This window comes from Trifolium pratense, linkage group LG1, assembly GCF_020283565.1.
Source record: "Trifolium pratense cultivar HEN17-A07 linkage group LG1, ARS_RC_1.1, whole genome shotgun sequence".
Classification (NCBI taxonomy): domain Eukaryota; kingdom Viridiplantae; phylum Streptophyta; class Magnoliopsida; order Fabales; family Fabaceae; genus Trifolium; species Trifolium pratense.
The window spans coordinates 15,625,659-15,647,923 of NC_060059.1; the positions used below are offsets into that span (position 1 = coordinate 15,625,659).

The 22,265-nt window shown below is 32.2% G+C and overlaps 2 protein-coding genes and 1 long non-coding RNA gene across 3 annotated transcripts; all 3 read right to left on the reverse strand.

The window, feature by feature from the left end:
- Positions 1-9,267: 9,267 nt before the first annotated feature.
- Positions 9,268-10,649, reverse strand: LOC123897297. The gene is made up of 4 exons (XR_006804941.1): positions 10,399-10,649; positions 10,155-10,262; positions 9,876-10,067; positions 9,268-9,798 (listed from the first exon to the last, which is right to left on the reverse strand). It is a non-coding gene; the product is annotated as an uncharacterized LOC123897297 (long non-coding RNA).
- Positions 10,650-11,398: 749 nt separating this feature from the next.
- Positions 11,399-12,114, reverse strand: LOC123896833 (agamous-like MADS-box protein AGL62). Its single transcript, XM_045947239.1, has one exon. The coding sequence runs from the start codon at positions 12,024-12,026 to the stop codon at positions 11,520-11,522; it is 507 nt and encodes a 168-aa protein (XP_045803195.1). The 5' UTR covers positions 12,027-12,114; the 3' UTR covers positions 11,399-11,519.
- A 1,650-nt stretch (positions 12,115-13,764) lies between these two features.
- Positions 13,765-21,626, reverse strand: LOC123883835 (nuclear pore complex protein NUP98A-like). Its single transcript, XM_045932780.1, has 13 exons — positions 21,554-21,626; positions 21,380-21,437; positions 20,371-20,640; positions 19,311-19,682; positions 18,945-19,169; positions 18,548-18,859; positions 18,190-18,381; positions 16,621-16,689; positions 16,396-16,539; positions 15,193-15,609; positions 14,831-15,052; positions 14,391-14,759; positions 13,765-14,306 (listed from the first exon to the last, which is right to left on the reverse strand). Exons 2-13 carry the CDS (start codon positions 21,396-21,398, stop codon positions 13,918-13,920), a joined length of 3,000 nt encoding a protein of 999 aa, XP_045788736.1. The 5' UTR covers positions 21,399-21,437; positions 21,554-21,626; the 3' UTR covers positions 13,765-13,917.
- Positions 21,627-22,265: the final 639 nt, after the last annotated feature.

The window sequence follows — 22,265 nt, forward strand, 5'->3', positions numbered from 1 at the left end:
TTTATGGTTTATAGTGGTGCAAACCGAATCACCTAATCAGTAATTTATGGTTTATTGTGGTGCAAACCGAATCACCTTAACCTGGGTTTGAGCTCGGAGTGACAGGTGCAATTTTTCAATTCTATGCTATTTTTGCAAGCTTTTTGGACCTCTCTTTTTTGTGGTCTGTTTAGATGAAGGGTTTTGCAGGGGAGAGCTTACATTTCTCTTTTAAATTATGACCACTATAAAATGATTTTCAAAAAAAATCAATTTAGTGTGATTGATGTATTATATCATCATTTATCACGTGGTTTTAAAATCAATGGTTGAGATTTATTACTGCACCAAATATAATTTCACTGCTCAATAGAGGACAAACCAAGGTCAAATAATTGTAGCCGAGCCTTAACAATGTATGTCATAGAAATTCTATAAATACATGTGAAGATTTTTTATTTTTTTTTTACAATAATACCTGTGAAGATTTGAAGTTTTCAACATTAACATTTACTAGAACTAATACTCTGTTGAAACTCATCTCAAACACTTAAAACTTTCCTTTGAAAAATTATTTTATTTTACTCAACAACTTTCGTAAGTATTTTCAAAACATCTCGTGTTGTTGATTTTCAAAAGCTTTAAAAAGTAAAAAGAAATAGTTTACCGTAATTGTTGCATCATCCTAGGGAAGAGTGATTTTGATACCGCACTATATAAACACATATGTTCTACTTTAGCTTAAAAAGCTTTTCAAAAGCTTTCAAAAGAATTTTTTTTACGTCCTATCTACTTCTTGCGCATTCTACATGTTTTCAATTTTATCGTTTTGCTACTTAAGTAGCGGATATTATAAAAATGAAGAAAAAAAAATTAAGAAATTTTGTAAATATCGTCTGCACGTTATAAAAAACTTCCCCACCAAATCTTCATCCACTCCATATAGATAGGCGAGGATGACAAAAGAAAATCTCATTAAATAAATAAATGAACGGTTTTACTACTATGAGCAACTTAATTATTTAAGAGTGCAAAAATCCCATTATAAATTATGTAATATTTTATTAAATTATTCCTATCCTATAAAAAAAATTATACAAATAATCCAAAAAAATTTAAAACTGAATATCTGGTCTAAAGACCGACTAATCCAATGAGATTAATCTACTACAAATAATTCAAAATTAACTAACAAGTCATGTTAAGAAAATTAATAGTTGAATTTTTATATTGATTTTTTTTAAAATGTTTAAAAAATTGAATGCATTGCTTTAAAAAAAGAATTCTATGTAAAACTTTTAAGACAATTTTCACATTGAACTCTTCTTTTACATGTGTCCTAGGATTTCCCTTAACTAATTTATTACAGTAATTGATAATAAATTAGAGAAATAGTCTAGTAGATAATTATCCAATTAAAGTGTTGAAGGTTAGATAATTATGCAACCAAAGAAAAAAAAATTGTGTCACTTTTTTCAAAAAAACTAAAAATAAATTGTGTCTCTCAAATTTTTAGAGAGAACAAGATAAATCTTCATTCAAAGATTTTACTTGCAAAGCAATTAATCAAACCAATGACCTTTTTTCTTTGACGCAGAATAGAATACCAATGACCTTCAAACTCAATCCTTCGTTACTCGCATTGCATCGACCATATATTAAGGTAACCAAACCCTTTTCTTCTTTCATTTCATTTCTTCCTTTACCTCAAATTTGCATCCAATTTTTCATCTTTTATCGTTTAATTTACATCACGTCGTGCTCTTCCTTTTAAATCTCCAATTTTTGTCAGCCAACATTGTCAATCCATCATATATTTACCATGCCAACATTTTTGCCACAGAAAGTGTGGTATATATTACATCCATGTTTATTATTATTAACTTATTAGAAGATTAATTAATATTCAAACAATCCATTTCTCGACCAGTCCTCATTTCCCGTTTCTGCCTGAAGAACCATGGTTTGAACATTGTTTAATCTTTTATTCTTATATTATAACATCAAATTATTACTATATCACTATATCATTCCATGTGAGACTATAGCGCATTCCATGAATCTTTCACTTTTTTAAATTAACCAAGCAATCAAACGTTGACTCGTGTAAATTATAAACAAAATTATTACTAATCTCATGCTAAAGTTAATACTTTTTAAGTGTCTTTTTCAGTAACATTCAGTTAACAAAGTATATTTTTGTACCTTATTTTTTTATTATACTTTATTTTGAAGATAATTACTCATACTCGTGCTCGTACCTAAAATATGAATTTTACCCTACCCAACCCATTATGGATATTTTTTACAAATACCTATTGTATATGAGTCAAATTGTATATCTAAATGTATTTACGTGAAGAATTTTTTTTACAATGCATTGAAATTAATCTTTTCATTGAATTTTCTTTTAAGTCTTTTTATTTATTTTCATTTGTTTTCTTTTACGTGAAAAAATCATTTATTGACAAATAGTTGATCAAACGGTACCTAAAAGTCTAGTGTAAATAGTTGATGTACAAATATTTTTCCTTTTACGAAAATAAACTCAACTCATATTATTGTTCTAAATAGTAGTAATATTTGGCTCTTTGGTATTGATTAAGGAATGTGGTTGCACTTGCATATATACTGTTATTACATTACATTTTTATTTACCTATTTTGCTTTACCTGAAGATAATTTTTGCTACAGTGAAAAACAAATTCTTATTTTATGACAGTTTCGAAACATGCATGTTTCAGAATGTTCGTTTAGTTTTTTTTTTTTTGGCTTGGGCCCTTGGAGTATGCTCCTCTCAAGGTCTCAAGTTCGATTCACACTGGTGCCAATTTCGGTGGGCTAAGTACATACAGAGCAAAAAAAACTCTGGCTTTAAATGGGGCCCCCGCAAGTGGGCGGTGGGATTGGTCCCCTTGGATTAGTCGGTCCTAAGACCGGATACCAAGTTTTCAAAAAAAAAAACATCAATCAATGCCTAATTAATCATTTCCCACAACACAATTTCCAAGTTTATATATAGCATCCCGGCAAGTAATAAAAAGATGTTGAACATTTTCAATTTGTACCAAGTTTGATTCTTATAGGCAAATAATTCCAAAACATGCTCTCCATAAAGAGGGGTGATATCTTGAATTAAAATCACGCCTCCAAATTGTTTTTCTTTTTCGTTATATTAAATAAGTGTGTTTTTTACATATTTATTTGTTTTTGTGTATTTTGTTGTCCCGTCTTTGTGCGGTGTTGTCCCGTTGTTTTTACCACTAAGTAAATTCATTTTTACCCTTATTTTATTAAGAAAGAGAAAATATATTTAATTAATGTTTTAACTTTAGTAAGGGTACAAATGATAAAGTATCATTAAATATGCATTGGTTTCTTAAAAGGACTAAGGTTTTGGGACAAAACTAAAAGGCTAAAAAGACTAAAGATTTGGGACGGAGGGAGTAATATTTTTACACTATTGAAAATTAAATCAACTCAACAATTTCTTGTACTTTTTAAAAATGAAAATGATAGAATATTTATTTTGATTGATAATTACATGAGAATTAATACACAATTTATTTAGTTATTAATTTTAAACTTTTTTATTGACTGATTAAGTTCTTAAGCTTTATTTACATATGGTTATTTGAGTATATCAAAAAGTTTATAAACAATTCTTAATACCAGTCTTTTCATTGACATTTTATTTAGAAAAAAAATGTCAATTATATAATTTTATTTCTATTTGAGTAAGTAAAAAAGGAAAGTAGTTTTGGTTTATATATGACAGGCCCAAACCCACTTGTTCACATAAGTGAAGTATAAGTCCTAACCCTAGCTAGGTTTGCAAAAGTAAATACGAAGTTAAGCTACCGTATTTCAAATTTTCAAAATAAAATAGCAAACCAGCACATTCATAACTTAGCCAACATTTTCATTCGGTCATTTATTTGCTTAAATAAAAAAAAATGTAGCCATCTTTGCTCTAACACTCAACCTTCTTCATTTCCTTCTTATGAATTGAATTTCATATTAAATCTATATCTGGACGTTTCCTTCCCTGCATTTTTTCTTTCTTATGATTTTTTTTTTCTTTCTAAATCTGGTACGGAGTAGTAGTTTGAAGCGTATGAATTTGTTAAAGAAATCAAAATCGATTTTATGTAGATCTATTTAAATAAGCCCGAAACTCGGTCCAACCGGTAAACTCGCCTGAACCGCTGGTTTGTTCGATTTTTATCCGGTTTACCGGTTCAATGACACATCAGTTTTCAGGCTCGATCGAACTGGACATAGGGTCCGGTTCTTGGTAGAATTGGTCGGTCCGGTCCGATTTTTATTACATTTCTCATTCCTCACCATTCTCCTTCCCCCACTACCCACACCTTCTTGAAAATATAGCTAAAAAATAGCTTATAATTACAACACATTGATATGTTCCGTTTATGATAGAAAGTGGTGGAATGGAATGTAATGAAGTGTGATGAAGTTAAATTTCATTGTTTTGTTTTGCAAAAAATTAATGGAGTGGAATGAAGTGTGGTAGAACCCATTCCATCCAATGCCACTCATTTATCCAATTTTCCATTCCCCCCAAATTGGGGTGTATGCCATGGAATGGAACACATTAATTATAAAATTACAATTTTGTCCCTACTTTACTACTCCCTCTTTTCTTGTTCAACGTTAAACCATTCCAAGTATTCCCTCTTTTCTTGTTCAACGTTTCTTCTTCGTCTATTGTGCGTCCTCCTGCTGCAGTGTTGGTTTTTATGTGTTTTGGATTCAACTAGGAACTCTATTGTCCAACTCCAATTTATTGGGTTTTTTGGGGGTTTTCTATTTTTGTTATGGGATGTTGGGGTTATAAATTAGTTGGGAATTCTCATTCCGTGTAAAATTCTATGGATTAGTATTGGATTCATGAATTCTTTGAGTCCAATTTTTCATACAATTAATTTTGCAGACTCATTGTATGCTGGTATGCTATCATTGGTGCTCTTGTTTGAATGTGTCTTCCTTAACTTTTGTTTTTGTTTCTCTTTTTTTCTTGTAGTTTGTTTAGTTGAGAGTGTGATTTCAGTAGGTACAGTGATATGTGAAGCATTAATTGAATTGAGAAGAAAATTCAACATGTAAATGTTTTATAAATAAAAGATAAAATTGGAATAAAAAATTATAACTCATTCCATTCCGCCCACTTTCCAAATAATAGAGTGGGAAATTAGTTTTGTTCCGTCGTAAAATATCCAAACGATGGAATGAAATATCTATTCCATTCTGTTCCACTCCATTCCATTATGTTATATTTTGTTCCGTTCCGCTCTATTATGTTCCATCAATCCAAACCTAACCTAAGGAAAACAAATGAGAGAGACAAAAAGAAGAACTTGTTTGATCAGTTATGTGTTAAGGTAGCAAATGGTATTCAACACCAACAATATAAAAAAAGACGCAATTGCAGTGGTAAATGATATAACTTTAATGGATAAAAAAATAAATTAAAACAAAACGAGAATTAAGATGAATCAGTCGGCCAATCAAAATCGCGACCGGTTCCCACCATTTTTTTTGGTTTTCTTCGATTTAACAGACCTACGATTTTTCACAGTGGACCGGTGCTTGGCAATTTATTCAATTTCTCACCTTTTTTCTCTCTTCTCTCTCTCTCTCAAGTCTTTCTCTCTTCTCAATTTATTTTCACAACCAAACACACACACACTACAAGATCTTCTTGTTCCATATTTGTATTCTTCTTGTTCTTCTTTTTCCTTATTTTTGATTTCTAGGATTTTCTCTTCTTCCATTACCAAACTTCGACCTTCCCTTCTCTACTTCTATATGTGAACAAACATCATTCAATAATTTATCTCTCACTTTTGCGTATTTATTTTCTTTATGAATACAATTATTTAGTAATATTTTGTGGGGGGCAACACTTAATTTTAATGTTGAATAGCTAAAATTACTAAAATACTTTCAATAAAATAAGAGATTAAGTGGGTTACGGCCGTCTTCTATTCCAAAAAAGAAAAGAAAAAGAGATAAAGTGGGGTCATGTGCCTCCGATTGCATAAACATGCACCATTGTCTGAGAACATCACATTATATATGTAGGGTTTGGGTGTCCAAACTCAAATTTTTCTACTTATTTATTTTAAAGAGTGAATTTCTATTGTACCAAAAAAAAGAGTGAATTTCTAACTGTATTAAACTACTTGATAAAAAAAATATTAATTAAAATTCAAAAGTTTAAACCCTAATTCACCGAAGGTATACTAACATCATCAATGACAAGTTACAACCTTTATTTTTAGGGAGCTTCTATGATGTATATGAAAAAATTTAAAGTATCAGTATATTAGATCGATTAATTATTAAATTAACGATTATTTTATAAATCAAAAAACTATTTTCCAATAATTGTATTTCAGAGATGATAATTTCATAAGAAAAAACACAAGTTCAATATTTTTTTGTTTTTGATAGAGATAAGTTCAATGTTTTATAAGCATTAATATTATACTAACTTTTTTTACATTTTTTCATAAAAAAATTTCAATAATGTCTGTTATGAGTGATAAAAATTCAAAGGCTCTGTTTGGTAAAAATAAGCTATAAGCTAGCTGATAGCTAATAAGCTAGCTTATAGCTAATAGCTGATAGTTGGTAGCTTATAGCTGAAAAGCTAGTAGAATAAAAATAAAGTGTTTGACAAATTTAGCTGTTGTAAATACAAAATGACATAAAAGTACATGGTTAGTGGGTAGTTTTTTTTTTTGTAAGTGTTAGTGGGTAGTTATTACATAATTTAAAAATAAATAAATAAATAAAACTAATAAGGGTAAATATGAAATAAAATGAAAAAACTATAAGCTATAAGCTCATACGCTACTTGAAATAACATCTAAAAAAAATTATAAGCTAGTTAGAGAAGCTCGTTACCAAACACTTCACATTTATATCAAACAAGTTTATAAGCTAGCTTATTAGACTTACCAAAAAGTGCCAACAAAATATAATTTTTTTTACAACTTTGATAAATAGTATTTAGTTATTATGATATTTTAAATGATAAAAAAATGATTTCTTTGATTTTTTTTCTTTTCATTTATCTAGTAATTTAATAATCCAATGTACCGATACATTAAATTTTTTTATATTATGTAATGTACCATATTCCAATAGCAATTAACGGCCAAACAAGCCAAACAATTAAAATCAAACAATCTAAGCACAAGCAACAAAATCTCAAGCAACAACAAGTAAAGGAAAACCAAAAACACCAAGAAATTGGTTACCAGTTTAGTAAAAAAATAACCTATGTGTGAGGGAGCGTAACTATGCATTCACTATAACCAATATTTAAAATGATATCTCAAATGAGTCGCAAGAAATTGGCCTCAAGAAAGAAGTCATAATTTCTACCCAATGAGATCTCAAATGAGTTAAAAAAATTAGTGAACATGTAATGGTTCCCTCTTCTCTAAGTATCTCCCCCAAACCCTAATTCCAATAGCTGCCAAATTGCTAGATTTCGTAGGTTTTAATTACCATGCTATCTCATGCTACCCGCGCATGAGATAGTAGTTAGACCACAAAATTTCTCCTTTTCTCAACATTCCATGTATGTGGCTGAATAAAAAACTTAAGGCAAAATTTCATGTCTTTATTTTATTTTTTAATACTTTGGTCTTTATCTTTTTTTTTTGTAACATTATGATCTTTTATTTTTTATTTGTAATACTTTAGTTCTTTATTTTTTTTATTTGTAACACTTTAGCCTTTTTTTTTATAGATGCTTCCTTTTATAGATGCAAGAACTCAAGCTCTCTCTCACATAACGGTTTTATTTACGATAGAAACTCTTTAAATTAATAATGTAAGGGAAATTTATTAATTTAGAGAGTTATTAATTTATCGATAAATTAATAATTATTAATTTAAAGAGTTTTTAAGTAATTATACTGTACATACCAAATAAAAAGACAAATTAGTCTATGCCTCTTAGAATTACGTTGCAGCGAACCTTGAGACTCAACGTAAATTAATAACTACTGTGTTCATATGCATTGAAAATCAATAATGACTTTTGAAATACAATAAATGTTAGAGATGAGCTCCAAATAGACTTGAACTTTAAGGGAAAACAGACAACTATTGAATCATATTTCAATAGAGTGTAATATATTTTTTTCAGTTTCTATGAATCATTAATTTATGCTTTTCTTGGGACCGAAAATTATAAAGGGATCTCCAGAAAAATTATTATCTTATTATTTTATCGAGTTTTTCAATTTTTTACATTGACTCAAGTCGGGACCGGACAAATTTATTATTTTAGAGAGTTTATTAATTTACCGAGTATTAATTTAAAGAGTTTCTCCCGAATTACATAATCTTCTATAATTGCAATATCTATATAAATTTTATTTTTTTTTTGATAAAAATCTATATAAAATCTTTTATAATTGCTATATATAATTTTTGTTGATTGATTATAATACAAAGATTTTATTTTTATATCTACTAGTAATATACACTAGTATTGTACCCTAAATTCCGGTAAATAATAAATGCAATTTTTTTAATTTCAAATAAAATTTGTTTTGGTTTTATTTTTATATTAGTAATTAAAATTTAGGCAACTATTATTAAAAACTATATCTTTAACAAATCTATAACTCAATTGAAATTATGATATGAATATTATTGTGGGAGACATCATACAGACAGACCTGTAATATTCCAGTCTAGCCAGAAGTACCGCTATTTGCTTCATTAGTAGCCGAGTAACTAGCTACTCTACTTACTTACCTGCATAAGAAATATTAAACGATATATCACTCTTAATTACAACCAACGACATAAGATAAAGAAATTGCAATAATTATTCAAGTCTGTCACATCTTAAAAATAGATATGTATGTCACAAAGAAGATAAAATTCTAAAAACAATTGAACTCACCAAATACAGAACTCTGACCTCCAAAATGGGCTGGCTGCTGGTACCGAATGGAGAACTAGACTTACCAAAAGCCTGAGTGGGGGGGGGGGGGGGGGTGGGGGGGGGGGAGCCAAAACTAAAAGCTGCAGTACTAGAAGCACCAAAAGCAGGAGAGCTTGAGTCCCAAAATGCCGATGAACTGAAAGCAGGAGCCAAATTTGAATCATGCTGTCATATGGAAATAAAAAGAGGCAAGAGAAAATTAACAGTTTCAAGCTAATTAATTAGTAAGGAATGGCATATGCCTCAAGGACTTCATGACATGACTACACCAACCATCGCCATTGAAATTGAAGTTCTGACGGTGAAAATGAACTCTGGGAAGATTACCATGAAGTAGGTTTTTGGTGAATAAAGTGGAGATATAGTTGCGAACGATCATTGATTGGGAGAAAGAGGAGCGAATTTGGGAGCGCCATGAGTGAAAATGATGAATGGCAGAGGATGATGATGAGGGAATGTCCCTAGATTGGAAGGTTGGGCGATGTGAGTTGAAGGACGAGTGTGGGAGATACGGTGAGGATTGAAGGAGAGGTTGGGTTGAGGTTGGTGGTGATGGTAATGGCGTCTGACCACAGTCAACCACCGAACTAAGCTCTGCGGGCAGACAGGAGTGTTCTCACATGTACCGTGGCAACTGGCACCCGTTATTCATAATTTGCTAGACATAGATTAGATTTCAGTTTTTGTTGTTTGTAGTTGTTGTCTCTTGACTAATGCAGTATAACAACTGCAACAGTATTAGCAGTTTTCACAGTTGATAACCTATGAGCAATGACTAGAACTGTTCTTCGCTTCATGATAGAATTCATAGCATCCTGCACCTTGATAAGAAAATTTTACATTTCAATGAAGCTGGAAAAATAAACTCGTATAAACTAATGCGTTAACTCACCTGCACTAAGTATTCGCTTTCAGCATCTAAGGCACTGGTGGCTTCATCAAGTAGGAGAATTTTCGGATCCATAAGTAATGCTCTAGCAATTGCTATTCTCTGTTTCTCTCCTCTTGAAAGCCTTATGCCTCGCTCTCCAACAAAGGTCTTGTATTTTTCTGGGAAATTTGATATAAATTCATGCGCGTTGGCCATTTTCTGCATTCAATTACATACCAATAATGAGCAAATGAAAGATGGGAGAGAGATGTTGTCTCATTTGTGAAAGAAGGCATTAAATATTACAGCTGCATTTTCAATATCAGCGTCGTTAATTTTGGCATCAAATCCATAAGCTATATTCTCCTCTATGGAACAGTTCAAGAGTGTCGGCTCCTGACTCACTATACTGGTCTGCAAATATGGGAGCAAACTGCTTTAGTTGTCGAAGCCATTATCATTTCAGCTAGCTTATAACTTAATTTTATCAGACGGAACCTAAATCAAATCAAGTAACTACTTATATAGCTTTGAATTCATTTGTAAATACCTAAAATCTCTTACAGGTTCCGGACCTCTGTAACAGCCACTAGGACTTTACCTTGGCGCTATAGTGATAGCAGTACAGAGGCAACAACTTTGCATATTCCACCAAATCATGCTTTCGTCAACAGGTTCAATTTCCAAATGCTACTCTCCGTCCACCCCGTTGACCTCCAAATCCTGACTGCCCAATACCAGTATTCATGTCCCTTACATCTTAAAAATAGATAAAATGGGCATCTTGGGATCTCGTTTCAAGCCACAAACAAACGATCAACGGACAACCAGAGCAAATACAATAAAATATGTAATCGAAATCCGAAGCACAACGGGCAAGGATTTTGAGATACTACCAAGATAACCCTAATTAAACCACAGACATTCCATCACAGAAAAATAATACTCATCGGTAAGTCTAATCAACCAACCTGTGTAATAAGCTGCCTCTACTATGAATAATCTACACTGTCAGCTTTATGATCTTTCCGATTAATCTACCCTTTTACAGGAATTTAAAAGGCAACAAAATTGGAACTATAATTTTTTCATACAACAGAGAATCTTAAAACAGAAAAATTCCAATAACAGAGAATTGAATCAATGTGCTTGTGAGGGTAACTTATCACATAATTTCAAAATCAAGCTCAAAATCTAACCTACTGAATTCAAATTTCACAAACCAATCTCAACAACGTATCATAATTAACAATTTCTAGGTTTCCAATAATTTTATATCACTAAATAGAACAAAGACCTAAAATTGAAGTGAAAAAACAAAAACCCTAAATTTCATCGCTAATTCAACTGTGGTCATAGTAATAATGTAAAAAAGTTGAATTAAAGGAAAGAAAACGATAAGAGAAAGAAAACGATAGAGGAAAAAAACTTACTTTTTACGCAATTCAATTTATGTTTGTGTAGCGTCAAATTTAAGCTGATTATTCATTGGATCAAGAATTAAATCAAGAAACCCAAAACAAAAATAATAATAATAATAATGGCCAAAAACAAAACATTGCATTAAATTTGCACGATCAATATTTGACAATGAGTTAATGAATTGTACACATTAATTGATCATAACTAACTAAATTCTATATATATATATATCATTCGATCAATAAGGTATTACATTAAATTTGAGCCTAAATTGGTTAATTTCTTTTCGTCCATCGCGGAACCTAAATTGAGCCTCAAATTTTGTAAAGAAGCCTTGAATTCTTCAAGAGATTCTAAATTCATATCATCAATAGAATCACACCACCAAGGGTAAATAGAATCACTATTCTCTTTCTTCTCACCACCAATCATAGCTTTCAAATTCTTATCTTCTTCTTCAAGTTTCTCTTCAATTGCCTCATATTCAAACCTTAGAGTTTCAACAATCTCTTCTTGCTTCTTTTTCTCACCGTCTTCCACCATGTCTTTTCCGGTCAAAAATTGTTTAACAACGGAGTCACAATTAGGATAGCCACATGTATAGAGTTTATTGTCAGGTGACATGATGATGAGTGCTGTTTTTGCATTGCACAAAACAGAGAGCTCTGTTACTTTGTTGAAGAGACTGAGTTTGCGTTCTGAAAACTTCTTGTCTGATTTGTTGATTTCATCAAATTTTCTCTTTCGCGGCGCCATTAAACTTCTCTTATGTGGGAGGGAGGGAGGGAACAAAAGAATAAAAGAAGTGCCTTCTTTTCTCTTAATTGTGTAAATTAAAAGGAAAGAATAAAAGAAGGCACTGTTGTCTTAATTGTGTAAATTGTGTTGCCTTTTATAGACAATAAATGCAAGCTGTGCGCAATAAATGCAAATTATGCAATAACGGTTCTTTTTTTTTTTATAAACACACGTGACTAATTATTAGTATCAAATCTTTTTTTTTTTTTTTGTTACATATTAGTATCAAATCTTTTACCTAGCTGATCACCTTTAGATTTATTAATGCACAAATTTAATCATTAATATCTTAAATTATCAATTATTAAAAATTAAAAAATTATACATTTTAAAAATACTCATTTAAATAAATCAAACAACATCTCATATATTAATATTTGTATATATATATATATATTTGTAGAAAAATTCAGTCAAAGGAGATTATATGAATAGTAGATGAAGTAAAAAATAAGTCATTTATTTTGGGACCAGGGAGTATAATTGTATTTGTAATATATATAAAATAAAAAATCTTTAATAATTGCTTTGTTTTTGCATAAAAAAAAAAAGCAATTATCTTTAATAAAAAATCTTTAATAATTGCTATATACAATTTTTGTTGACAGACTATAATACAAATATTTTGTTTTTATATCTACTAGTAATATACACCAGCATTGTACCAAAAAAATTAGACAAATTATAAGTAATATGGTCGGGCCGGGATGTCCACGGGATGGGGGTGCTTCCTTGATCCCCGCCTTAAAGTGTCTCTGGGAAAACTTTCCCCTCAATCCCCGTTCCACTGGAAAAAAATGTCCGAACTCAAAACCCCAAACAGATAATCCCCACAAGGATCCCCATTAGATCCGAGTTATCTCAAAACTACTACCTCTTAAATTTACTCATGAGTATTCGAACTATTTTTGTAGTAGCAGTTTAGTTGTATTTTTATGTTAAAGAAAAATGATTTTTATTTTTAAATGAGCTTTTGTTAAATTGTGTTTGGCCCTGCTGCTTAAAGTAGATGATAAGTCAAGAAAATGGCAGACCAGCAATACTTTAGTAGGGTTGACTTAAGGGTAAGGCCACTAAAACAATCATCTTTGACCTCCAAAAATATAAAAGAAATTACTTATTAAAAAAGTCTCATATTTCAAAGTTAATATTGCTTGGATAAAGACTAAATTAAATCAATTGAATTTATTATCAAATAATAAAATATCAAATAAAATTACATTAATTTGATTATTTTGCATTCTAAAACACATGAAAAAAATTAAAATTAATATTTAAAAATCTTACTAAAATATTATTACATGTTATAAAAAATCACATTTTTTCCAAAATAAATAGGCCTCATTTGTGTTTTTTTTTTTTTAATGGTAAATTGTTAGTTCTTAGTATATTATAATGTTAGTTTTTTCTGCTTGCAATGACTTAATCCTGAACCTCTAACCCCTTAACCCTTGGCTCATTTTGGAGGGTTCATTTTTCTTTATTATAACACAAAAACCTTTCATGGAGTGGTTGTCAAGCAATGTGTAATTATTTCTTGAGTTTTCAAAATAAAATTTTACTTACTTTATAGTAATCGAACTCTAAATTATTAGGCCCATTCTCTTGAGAACAATAGGGTACCGCAAAAAAAAAAGATCAATCATATGTTCAAAAAATCAGCATGCACACGCTACTTTAATTCTACTAGCTTATATTGTAAAATAAAATCTACTAGCTTATTCAATGGAAAGACCATAAAGCAATTCCTTGAGACATTTGTACGACTGCTTTTAACTGCTTTACAACCATCAACTGCTCTCTTAAGAGCTAGAGTCAGTGCTCAAATGGAATAATCAACTGACCAAAGTCATGCTCTCCAACACCTATGCGAAATCCACCCACTGACCACCACCGTCGCAAGCACCGTTCCTGTCAAAACCGCCAATGAAACCGTCGAACCTCTGCCTTGATATGACATCGCCCAGTCAGGTGCATTAGATGTTGGTGATGCCCTGCTTGAGAAAATGCTTCCGACAAGCCCAGACGAAAGTGAATTGAAGAAGCTTGATGGACTAAAACCAGCCATCTGTCCAAAGGGGAAGGTATTCCGACCAAACTCAGAACCAGAAGGTGCATTTGTAGAGGCTGAAGAGCCCAATTGATAGTCCTCCCATCTTAGCTCCTCATGGCTTTTATCATTGTAAAGAAGAATGGCTGATATAGACTCCAATTTTTCAGTCTGTCCAGAACGTATATCTGCACAACAGAATTATCAGTCATCGCTGATGAAAGCCAGCAGAATTATCAAATCATTTATTTTAGTTATTTAAAAAATTGTACCTTTATCTCCAAATGGGTAGAAAGTACCAAATGCAGAACTAGCCAGACCACAAGCCTTAGTGGATGAGCCAAAACTAAAACCAGGGATACTAGAAGCACCAAAAGCAAAAGAGCTGGAGGTCTCAAATGCAGATGTGCTTGAAGAGCCAAATGCCGATGAACTGAAAGCAGGAGCTGAAGTTCCAAATCCAGGAGAAAATGATGAAGCCTTCGATGCAAATGGGTTGTTAGAATTAGGTGTTGTGCTAGAGAAGGGATTGGCTGATGATTGACCAAATACAGGTGAAGGAGAAAAGGCATCGGTCTTTGTCGTAGATGAATTAAAGCCTGCCATACCGGTTGACTGAGGAGCTGAGGCAATCGGTCCACCTAAATTTGAATTAATGAAAGCCAGCAGAATTATCAAATTATTTATATTTTAAAATTAAAAACAGATGTACCTTTATCTCCCAATTGATAGTCCTCCCATCTTAGCTCCTCGTGGCTTTTATCTTTGTAATAAGACATGGTTGATATGGACTCAAATTTTCCTGGTTGTCCAAAGCACCCATCCAGTTCAGTTGTAGCTGAGTAACTAGCTACTCTACTTCCACCCCGCTGACGTCCAAATTCTGACTGCCCAATACCAGTATTTTCAAATGTTTGAGTGGGAGTACGTGATCCTGCTCAAGAAAATAGGAAAAGATTGCCTCTCAGTTACAATGACATAAGATACAAAAAATGCAATAATTATTCAAGTCTCTTACATCTTAAAAATAGATATATCACAGAAGATAAAAATTCTAAAAACTATTGAACTCACCAAATGCAGAACTCTGACCTCCAAAGGCCGAGGTTGTACTCCCAAATGTGCTGCTGGTACCGAATGCAGAACTAGACTGACCAAAAGCCTGAGTAGAGGAGCCAAAACTAAAAGTTGGGGTGGTTGCACCATATGCCGGAGTGCTCGTTGCACCAAATGCAGGAGTGCTCGTTGAACCAAATGCAGGAGTGCTCGTTGCACCAAATGCAGGAGTGCTCGTTGAACCAAATGCTGGAGTGCTCGTTGCACCAAATGCAGGAGTGCTCGTTGAACCAAATATGCTGCTTCCAAATGCTGGTTGTAATTGTAGGGTGTTACTTCCAAATGCTTGTTGTGGTGGTTGGATGGCACTACCAAATGGGTTTGTTTGAGTAGGAGTAGAGCGAAATCCTCCAAAAGCAGGCTTCTGACCAAAAACTGATAATCCGATGAAGGAAGAGAGTTTGTTATCAGATAGAATTAGAAAACTACAAAATATAATAATTTAGTAACAATAAAATAGGCAGAAAAGTAAGCCAAAAGATGCTAATGATTACCATCATTAGATATAAACAAAAGAAAACTAGCTAATACAAATCTCAATTGTTAATGTTATATGATCTTCAGGTCTTTAAAAAGAACTATAACTTAGCATTGAATAGAAAATCGCATATATTGACAATTCTGTCAAGTTATTAAAATCGCATTGAATAGAAAAGCATATATACAAATATCGATCGTTGTTATGTAATATTCTTAGTGTTTTTGTTCTTATGTGTTTCACATGGGATTTTGAATTAATTCGTGGCTCCGATGATATCGATATACTAACATGTATATAAACAACTTAGGAGGTGGATTATGGAGGTAGCGGAAGGACAGAACAAACCCATAAACAGGATGTATCACACACACACACACACACACACACACACACATATTCACATGGAATCTTTATTAGAAAAGAAAGAAAATACCATAGTAGTAAATTCATAATTAGGCAAAGATTGACAGTTGTTTTGCAAATCCTCCATAAAACCAAAATCTTCCTAAAAGCATTAGGTAAGCACTACAAAGAAACTATGTGTTTGAAACTGGTATATTTCTTCTGTAAAATATGGTGCTTCTCACAAATCACATGACACTATAAATAAACTGGTTTCAAAGGCTACAGATAGCAATACAATTAATAAATGAAAAAAAGAATTCCATAGAAAAGACTACCTCCAAATGGCGACGATGAATTACCAAAAGCTGGAGTTGAAGATGGCCCAGATGCTGGCATTGAACTATTGAAAGCTGGTGAAGACGAAGCGGAAGTAGTATTGGAAGAGAAGGGTGGCAATGTTTGAGTTGCACCAAATACACCTGTGGAAGTACTTGAATTACTTGTTTGCAATCCTAATGGAGTTGGAATACCAAATGGCTTAGAAACAGAAGGATTGTTACTTGAATTGTTCTGCTGCCCAAACACTGACTGAGAGGAGCCAAATGGATGCGACGACGACTGTCCAAAAGCTGTTAAAATGTTTCCATATATTAATTAATAGTTTATTGAAGTAATCAGTAAAGAAAAATTCTTCACTATACTTAAATGGTAACAATTAATAATAACAAATAATAATTGCAATACCATAGAATGCCAAACAAATAAACATTGTCCAATAAATAATCAGCCGTATTAGAGGTTTGATAAGCAAACAAAAATTGCAAATTATGTTTGGATTCATGGGATGGATGGAATGGAGTGGGCATGGTTACATAGTATATTCTTTTGTGTGGATATATTACAATAAGATGGAATGGAACAAAATTGTATGCATCCAATCACATTTATTGCTTTACTCTATTTTGCAATGATTTCCCCTCGATGAATGTTTGACCTATGCAATCCAATAAGAAAGATAAAATGGACATCTCGGGATCTCATTCTAAGACACAAACGGACAACCAGAGCAAATAAGATAAAATATCTACTCCAAACCAAAGTCAAAAGGGCAAGGATTTTAAGATAATACCATGACGAAATAAAAGTAATACTCATCGTCGGTAAGTCTAATCTGAGACGACTCAACAAACTAAACCTGAAGAATAAGAAACACTCTTAATCCAAAAATAACAGCACAAGGTTCAATACCACAAATAAGATTCTCTACCAGAGACGCCAGATCATGAAACACCAGACAAGCTATAAAATTTTGAAACAAGAGATGAACACAAACTGCCACTCCTCATATATTTATAGTTGGAAACATCCTGCTGCTTCCATTAATATTTTATTATATGTATAAAAGTATAGCATTATAGTATATGAAACAAGGACCACGATCTAGCTCAACTAGCAATCGCAGTATTATTCAAACACGAGAATGTGAGTTTCAAGTGGTGCTTGCCACTTAGTCTACAAACAAAAAAAGAAGATAAAAAGGAATACAAATTTTATAATAGATTTCATTCCGTTCCATAAACAATGGAATGTGATAGTTATTCAATTTCGTTCCACTCCATTTTTTTCCAAATATAGTCCTCTCTATTTAAAACCGATTGGTCCCTCAAGTATCACATTTGTTGCAATTTTGGTCCAAACCCAGACTTTGTATCCCCCAAACGGTTATGTTTTGTGCCTTCAGCTAGAATAATATAGTCATTTGATTCAGTAGTTGTTAAGTCAGGAGCAAATCTAGTGCTTTAACTTTTATTTGTTGATTTTGCATTAATTCTATATTTTATACCCCGATATTGGGTATTTGATCTACTTTTGGTTATTGTCTGGCTTTTAGCCTTTTGCATGAATGAAACATTACATCATTTGACAAAAAAAAAGAAGATAAATTTTGGCCCCAGTTGTAGTATTTTATCTTGAGTTTAAACAATGGGGGTAATAAATAACCACTGTTGGGGACAACTACCAATTTTAAGGCTAAAAATATTGATTGGTACCAAAATTTTCATTAATGTGATACAATAGAGGAACCAAAAGTGTAATAAGCTTATATTTTACAATTAAAATAAACGTACCTTTAGTTCCCAATAGATAATCCTCCCATCTTAACTCGTCATGGCTTTTATCTTTGTAAGAAGGCATGGCTGATATGGACTCCAATTTTCTAGGTTGTCCAGGGCCAAACTCTGTTTCAGTTGTAGCCGAGTAACTAGCTACTCTACTTCCACCCCTTTGACCTACAAATGCTTGAGTGTGAATTTGTGGTCCTGCATAAGAAATATGAAACGATCACTCACAATTAAAACGACATATAATAAATTGCCATAATTATTCAAGTCTGTTACATCTTAAAAATAGATATATCACAAAGATAAAATTCTTTTTTTTTTTTGACGGACACAAAGATAAAATTCTATAAACTATTAAACTCACCAAATACAGAACTCTGACCTCCAAAAGCAGGGATACTAGAGGAACCAGAAGCAAGAGAGCTGGAGGTCCCAAATGCAGACGTACTTGAAGAGTCAAATGCCGATGAACCGAAAGCAGGAGCTGAAGTTCCAAATCCAGAAGAAAATGTTGAAGTCTTCGGTGCAAATGGGTTGTTAGAATTAGGTGTTGTGCTAGAGAAGGGATTGGCTGATGATTGAGCAAATACAAGTCGAGAAAAGGCATTTTTCTGTGTCGTATATGATTTAAAACCTGCCATACCAGTTGACTGAGGAGTAGAGGCAAGTGGTCCGCCTAAATTTGAATTAAGTCAAGGTCACCAATGAAAGCCAGAAGAATTATCAAATTATTTCTATTTTAAAATTAAAAAAAGATGTACCTTTATCTCCCAATTGATAGTCCTCCCATCTTAGCTCCTCGTGGCTTTTATCGTTGTAAATAGACATGGTTGATATGGACTCAAATTTTCTTAGAGTTTCAGAAGAGCCCCCATCCGGTTGAGTTGTAGCTGAGTAACTAGATACTCTACTTCCACCACGCCGACGTCCAAATTCTGACTGCCCAATACCAGTATTTTCAAATGTTTTAGTGGGAGTATGTGATTCTGCATAAGAAAATATGAAAAGATCACTCTCAATTACAATGAGAAAGATACCAAAAAAATGCAATAATTATTCAAGAGTCTTACATCTTAAAAATAGATATATCACAAAGAAGATAACATTCTAAAAACTATTGAACTCACCAAATGCATAACTCTGATCTCCAAAGGCTGAGTTTGTACTCCCAAATGGGCTGCTGGTACCGAGTGCAGAACTAGACTGACCAAAAGCCTGAGTGGGGGAGCCAAAACTAAAAGCTGGGGTACTAGAAGCACCATAAGCAGGACAACTTGAGTCCCCAAATGCAGACGCTGTTCCTGATGAGCCACCAAAAGTTGGGATTGTTGTTGCACCAAATGCGGGAGTGCTCGTTGCACCAAATGCAGGAGTGCTCGTTGAACCAAATGTTGGTTGGGATGAAGCACAAAAAGGTGCTGAAGAATCAAATGGGCTTGTTTGAGTAGGAGTAGAGTGAACTCCTCCAATAGCAGGCTTCTGACCAGAACATGATAATCCTACGAAGGAAGAAAGTTGGTTATCAGATAGAATTAGAAAAGAAAACTACAAAATATAATTACAATAAAATAGGCAGAAAAATAAGCCAAAAGATGGTAATGATTACCATCATTAGATATAAACAAAAGAAGGATGGCATAAACTAGCTAATACAAATCTCAATCGTTAATGTTAAATAATCTTTAGGTCTTTAAAAAGAACTATAATTTGACAATTCTGTCATGTTATTAAAAGAGCTATATTATAATTTAGCATTGAATAGAAAATCATATATACAAACCTCGATTGTTATGTTATTTAATCTTCATGGTGTTTTTGTTCTTTAGTGTTTCACATGGGATTTGTATTAATCCATGGGTTGATGTGGATATACTAGCATGTATATTAAAACAACTTAGGGGGTTGACTACAGATGTGGGGGAAGGACAGAACAAATCCATAAACAGGATGTAGCGCACACACATACTCACATGTAATCTTTATCAGGGAAGAAAGGAAATACCATAGTAGTAAATTCACAATAAGGCAAAACTGGTATTGTGATTCTCACACATCACATGACACTACCAATAAACAGGTTTCAAAGACTCCAATGAAAACAATCTATAGATAGCAAGACAATTAATAAATGGAAAAAATATATAAAAAAAAAAAAAAAAGAAAAAAGAATTCCATAGAAAAGCCTACCACCAAAAGATGGAGTATAAGATACCCCAAATGCTGGCATTGAACTATTGAAAGTTGGCGAAGACGAAGCGCTGGAAGTAGTATTGGAAGAGAAGGGTGACAACGTTTGAGTTGCACCAAATACACCTGCGGAAGTACTTGAATTACCTGTTTGCGATCCTAATGGAAGTACTTGAAATACCCGTTTGCGACCCTTATTACTTGAATTGTTCTGCTGCCCAAACACTGACTGAGATGAGCCAAACGGGCTTGACGACGACTGCCCAAAAACTGTTAAAAAATGTCCATATATTAATTAATAGTTTTTCGATGTAATCAGTAAAGAAAGTTACTTCCTATACTTAAATGATACTCCCTCCGGTCCTAAATATAAGATAAAATCAACTTTTTAGATTCATTAAGAATCTAATGCATCTGATTCATAATATGGACTAGATACATTAGATTCTCAATGAATCTAAAATGTAAACTTCCTCTTATATTTAGGACCGGAGGGAGTGACAATTAACAACAACAATAATAATGACGATAACATAGAATGGCGAACAAATAAACATTGTCCACTAATGATCAATCCTAGAAAGTTCCTTCACTATAAGTTAATCAACATGAACACCGAAGCAACGATTTCTCCTCGATGAAATTCCGACTAATACAATCCAACAGGAAAGATACAATGGACATCTCAGGATCTCGTTCCAAGCCACAATTACAAACGATCAACGGACAACCAGTGCAAATAGGATAAAATATCTACTCGAAATCCGAAGCCAAACAGGCAAGGGTTTGGCTTCGAATTTTGAGAAACTACAAATATGACCCTAATTAAACAACGGTGATTCCACCACAGAAAAATAATAATACTGATCAGTAAGTCTAATCAACCTATGTAACAAGCTAAACCTGAAGAATAACAAACAGTCCTATAACTTAATGATAGTAAAATAGAATGTGATAGTTATGATCAATTTGTCGTTCTTGAAACAAAGCTTAATGATAGTAAACTTACGATTTGTTGAAGCAACCATGTTTACAATGAAAGGTGGAACCTTGTTGGTCGCTAATAACTGCAACGAACATCAAGAAACATGCAAGAAAGGAATAAGCACTTAAATAATTATTATATGAATATGAATGAATGAATGCAAGATATGAATAAGCACTTAAAGAGAGTAAATCGAACCTTGTGGTTTAAGGAACAAAGAAAACAGAGAAACGAATTAATAAGAGAGAAATAGGTTACAGTCAAATTGGGAAGAAACAAGAAACTGTAGATTTTGATATATATATAAAAAATAAAAAAATAAATAAAAGAACTTACTTTTTACGCAGACGTAGGAATTTGAAAATTGAATTTCAGCGTGAAATCTCCGTCGTCGACCGTTTTCATCTAAGACCGTTTTTACCATTTTATTTTTAAAAATCAAATCAATTTTTTTTTTTCTTTTGTTAAGGGCTTGTTTGGCCCAACTTTTTTTAGAGTTTATACAAATAATTTATGCAATTTTTATATATTATTATAAGTTTATCAAAGTATTTTATGATAAAATAGCTTATAAAATTATAATTTTCACTGGTGTGAACTTATAAAATTGCATAAAACCTAATTTATATTGGATAAGTTCTAAAAAAAGTTGGGTCAAACATGGCTTAAGTAGCCTGGTGGCTAGAAAATTCAATTTAAAGATGAATAAGGTCCTGTTTGGATTAACTTATTTTTGAGTTTATGCAAACAACTTATGTAATTTTTATTTATTATTGTGAGTTTCTCAAGGTAGTTTAAGATAAAATAACTTATAAAAATACAATTTTAACTAATTTGAACTTATAAAATAGTATAAAATCTTATTTATATTGCATAAGCTGTTTGCATAACCTCAAAAATAAGCTAATCC

Excerpts from the sequence above, each read along its gene's own strand:
- LOC123896833 (XM_045947239.1), bottom strand. The coding sequence starts at position 12,026 with ATGGCGCCGCGAAAGAGAAAATTTGATGAAATCAACAAATCAGACAAG.
- LOC123883835 (XM_045932780.1), bottom strand. Across the intron at positions 19,683-20,370 it reads TTATACTCCATCTTTTGGTG|GATTATCATGTTCTGGTCAG; the intron begins GTAGGCTTTTCT and ends CTTCCTTCGTAG. Across the intron at positions 19,170-19,310 it reads AGATCAGAGTTATGCATTTG|AATCACATACTCCCACTAAA; the intron begins GTGAGTTCAATA and ends TTTCTTATGCAG.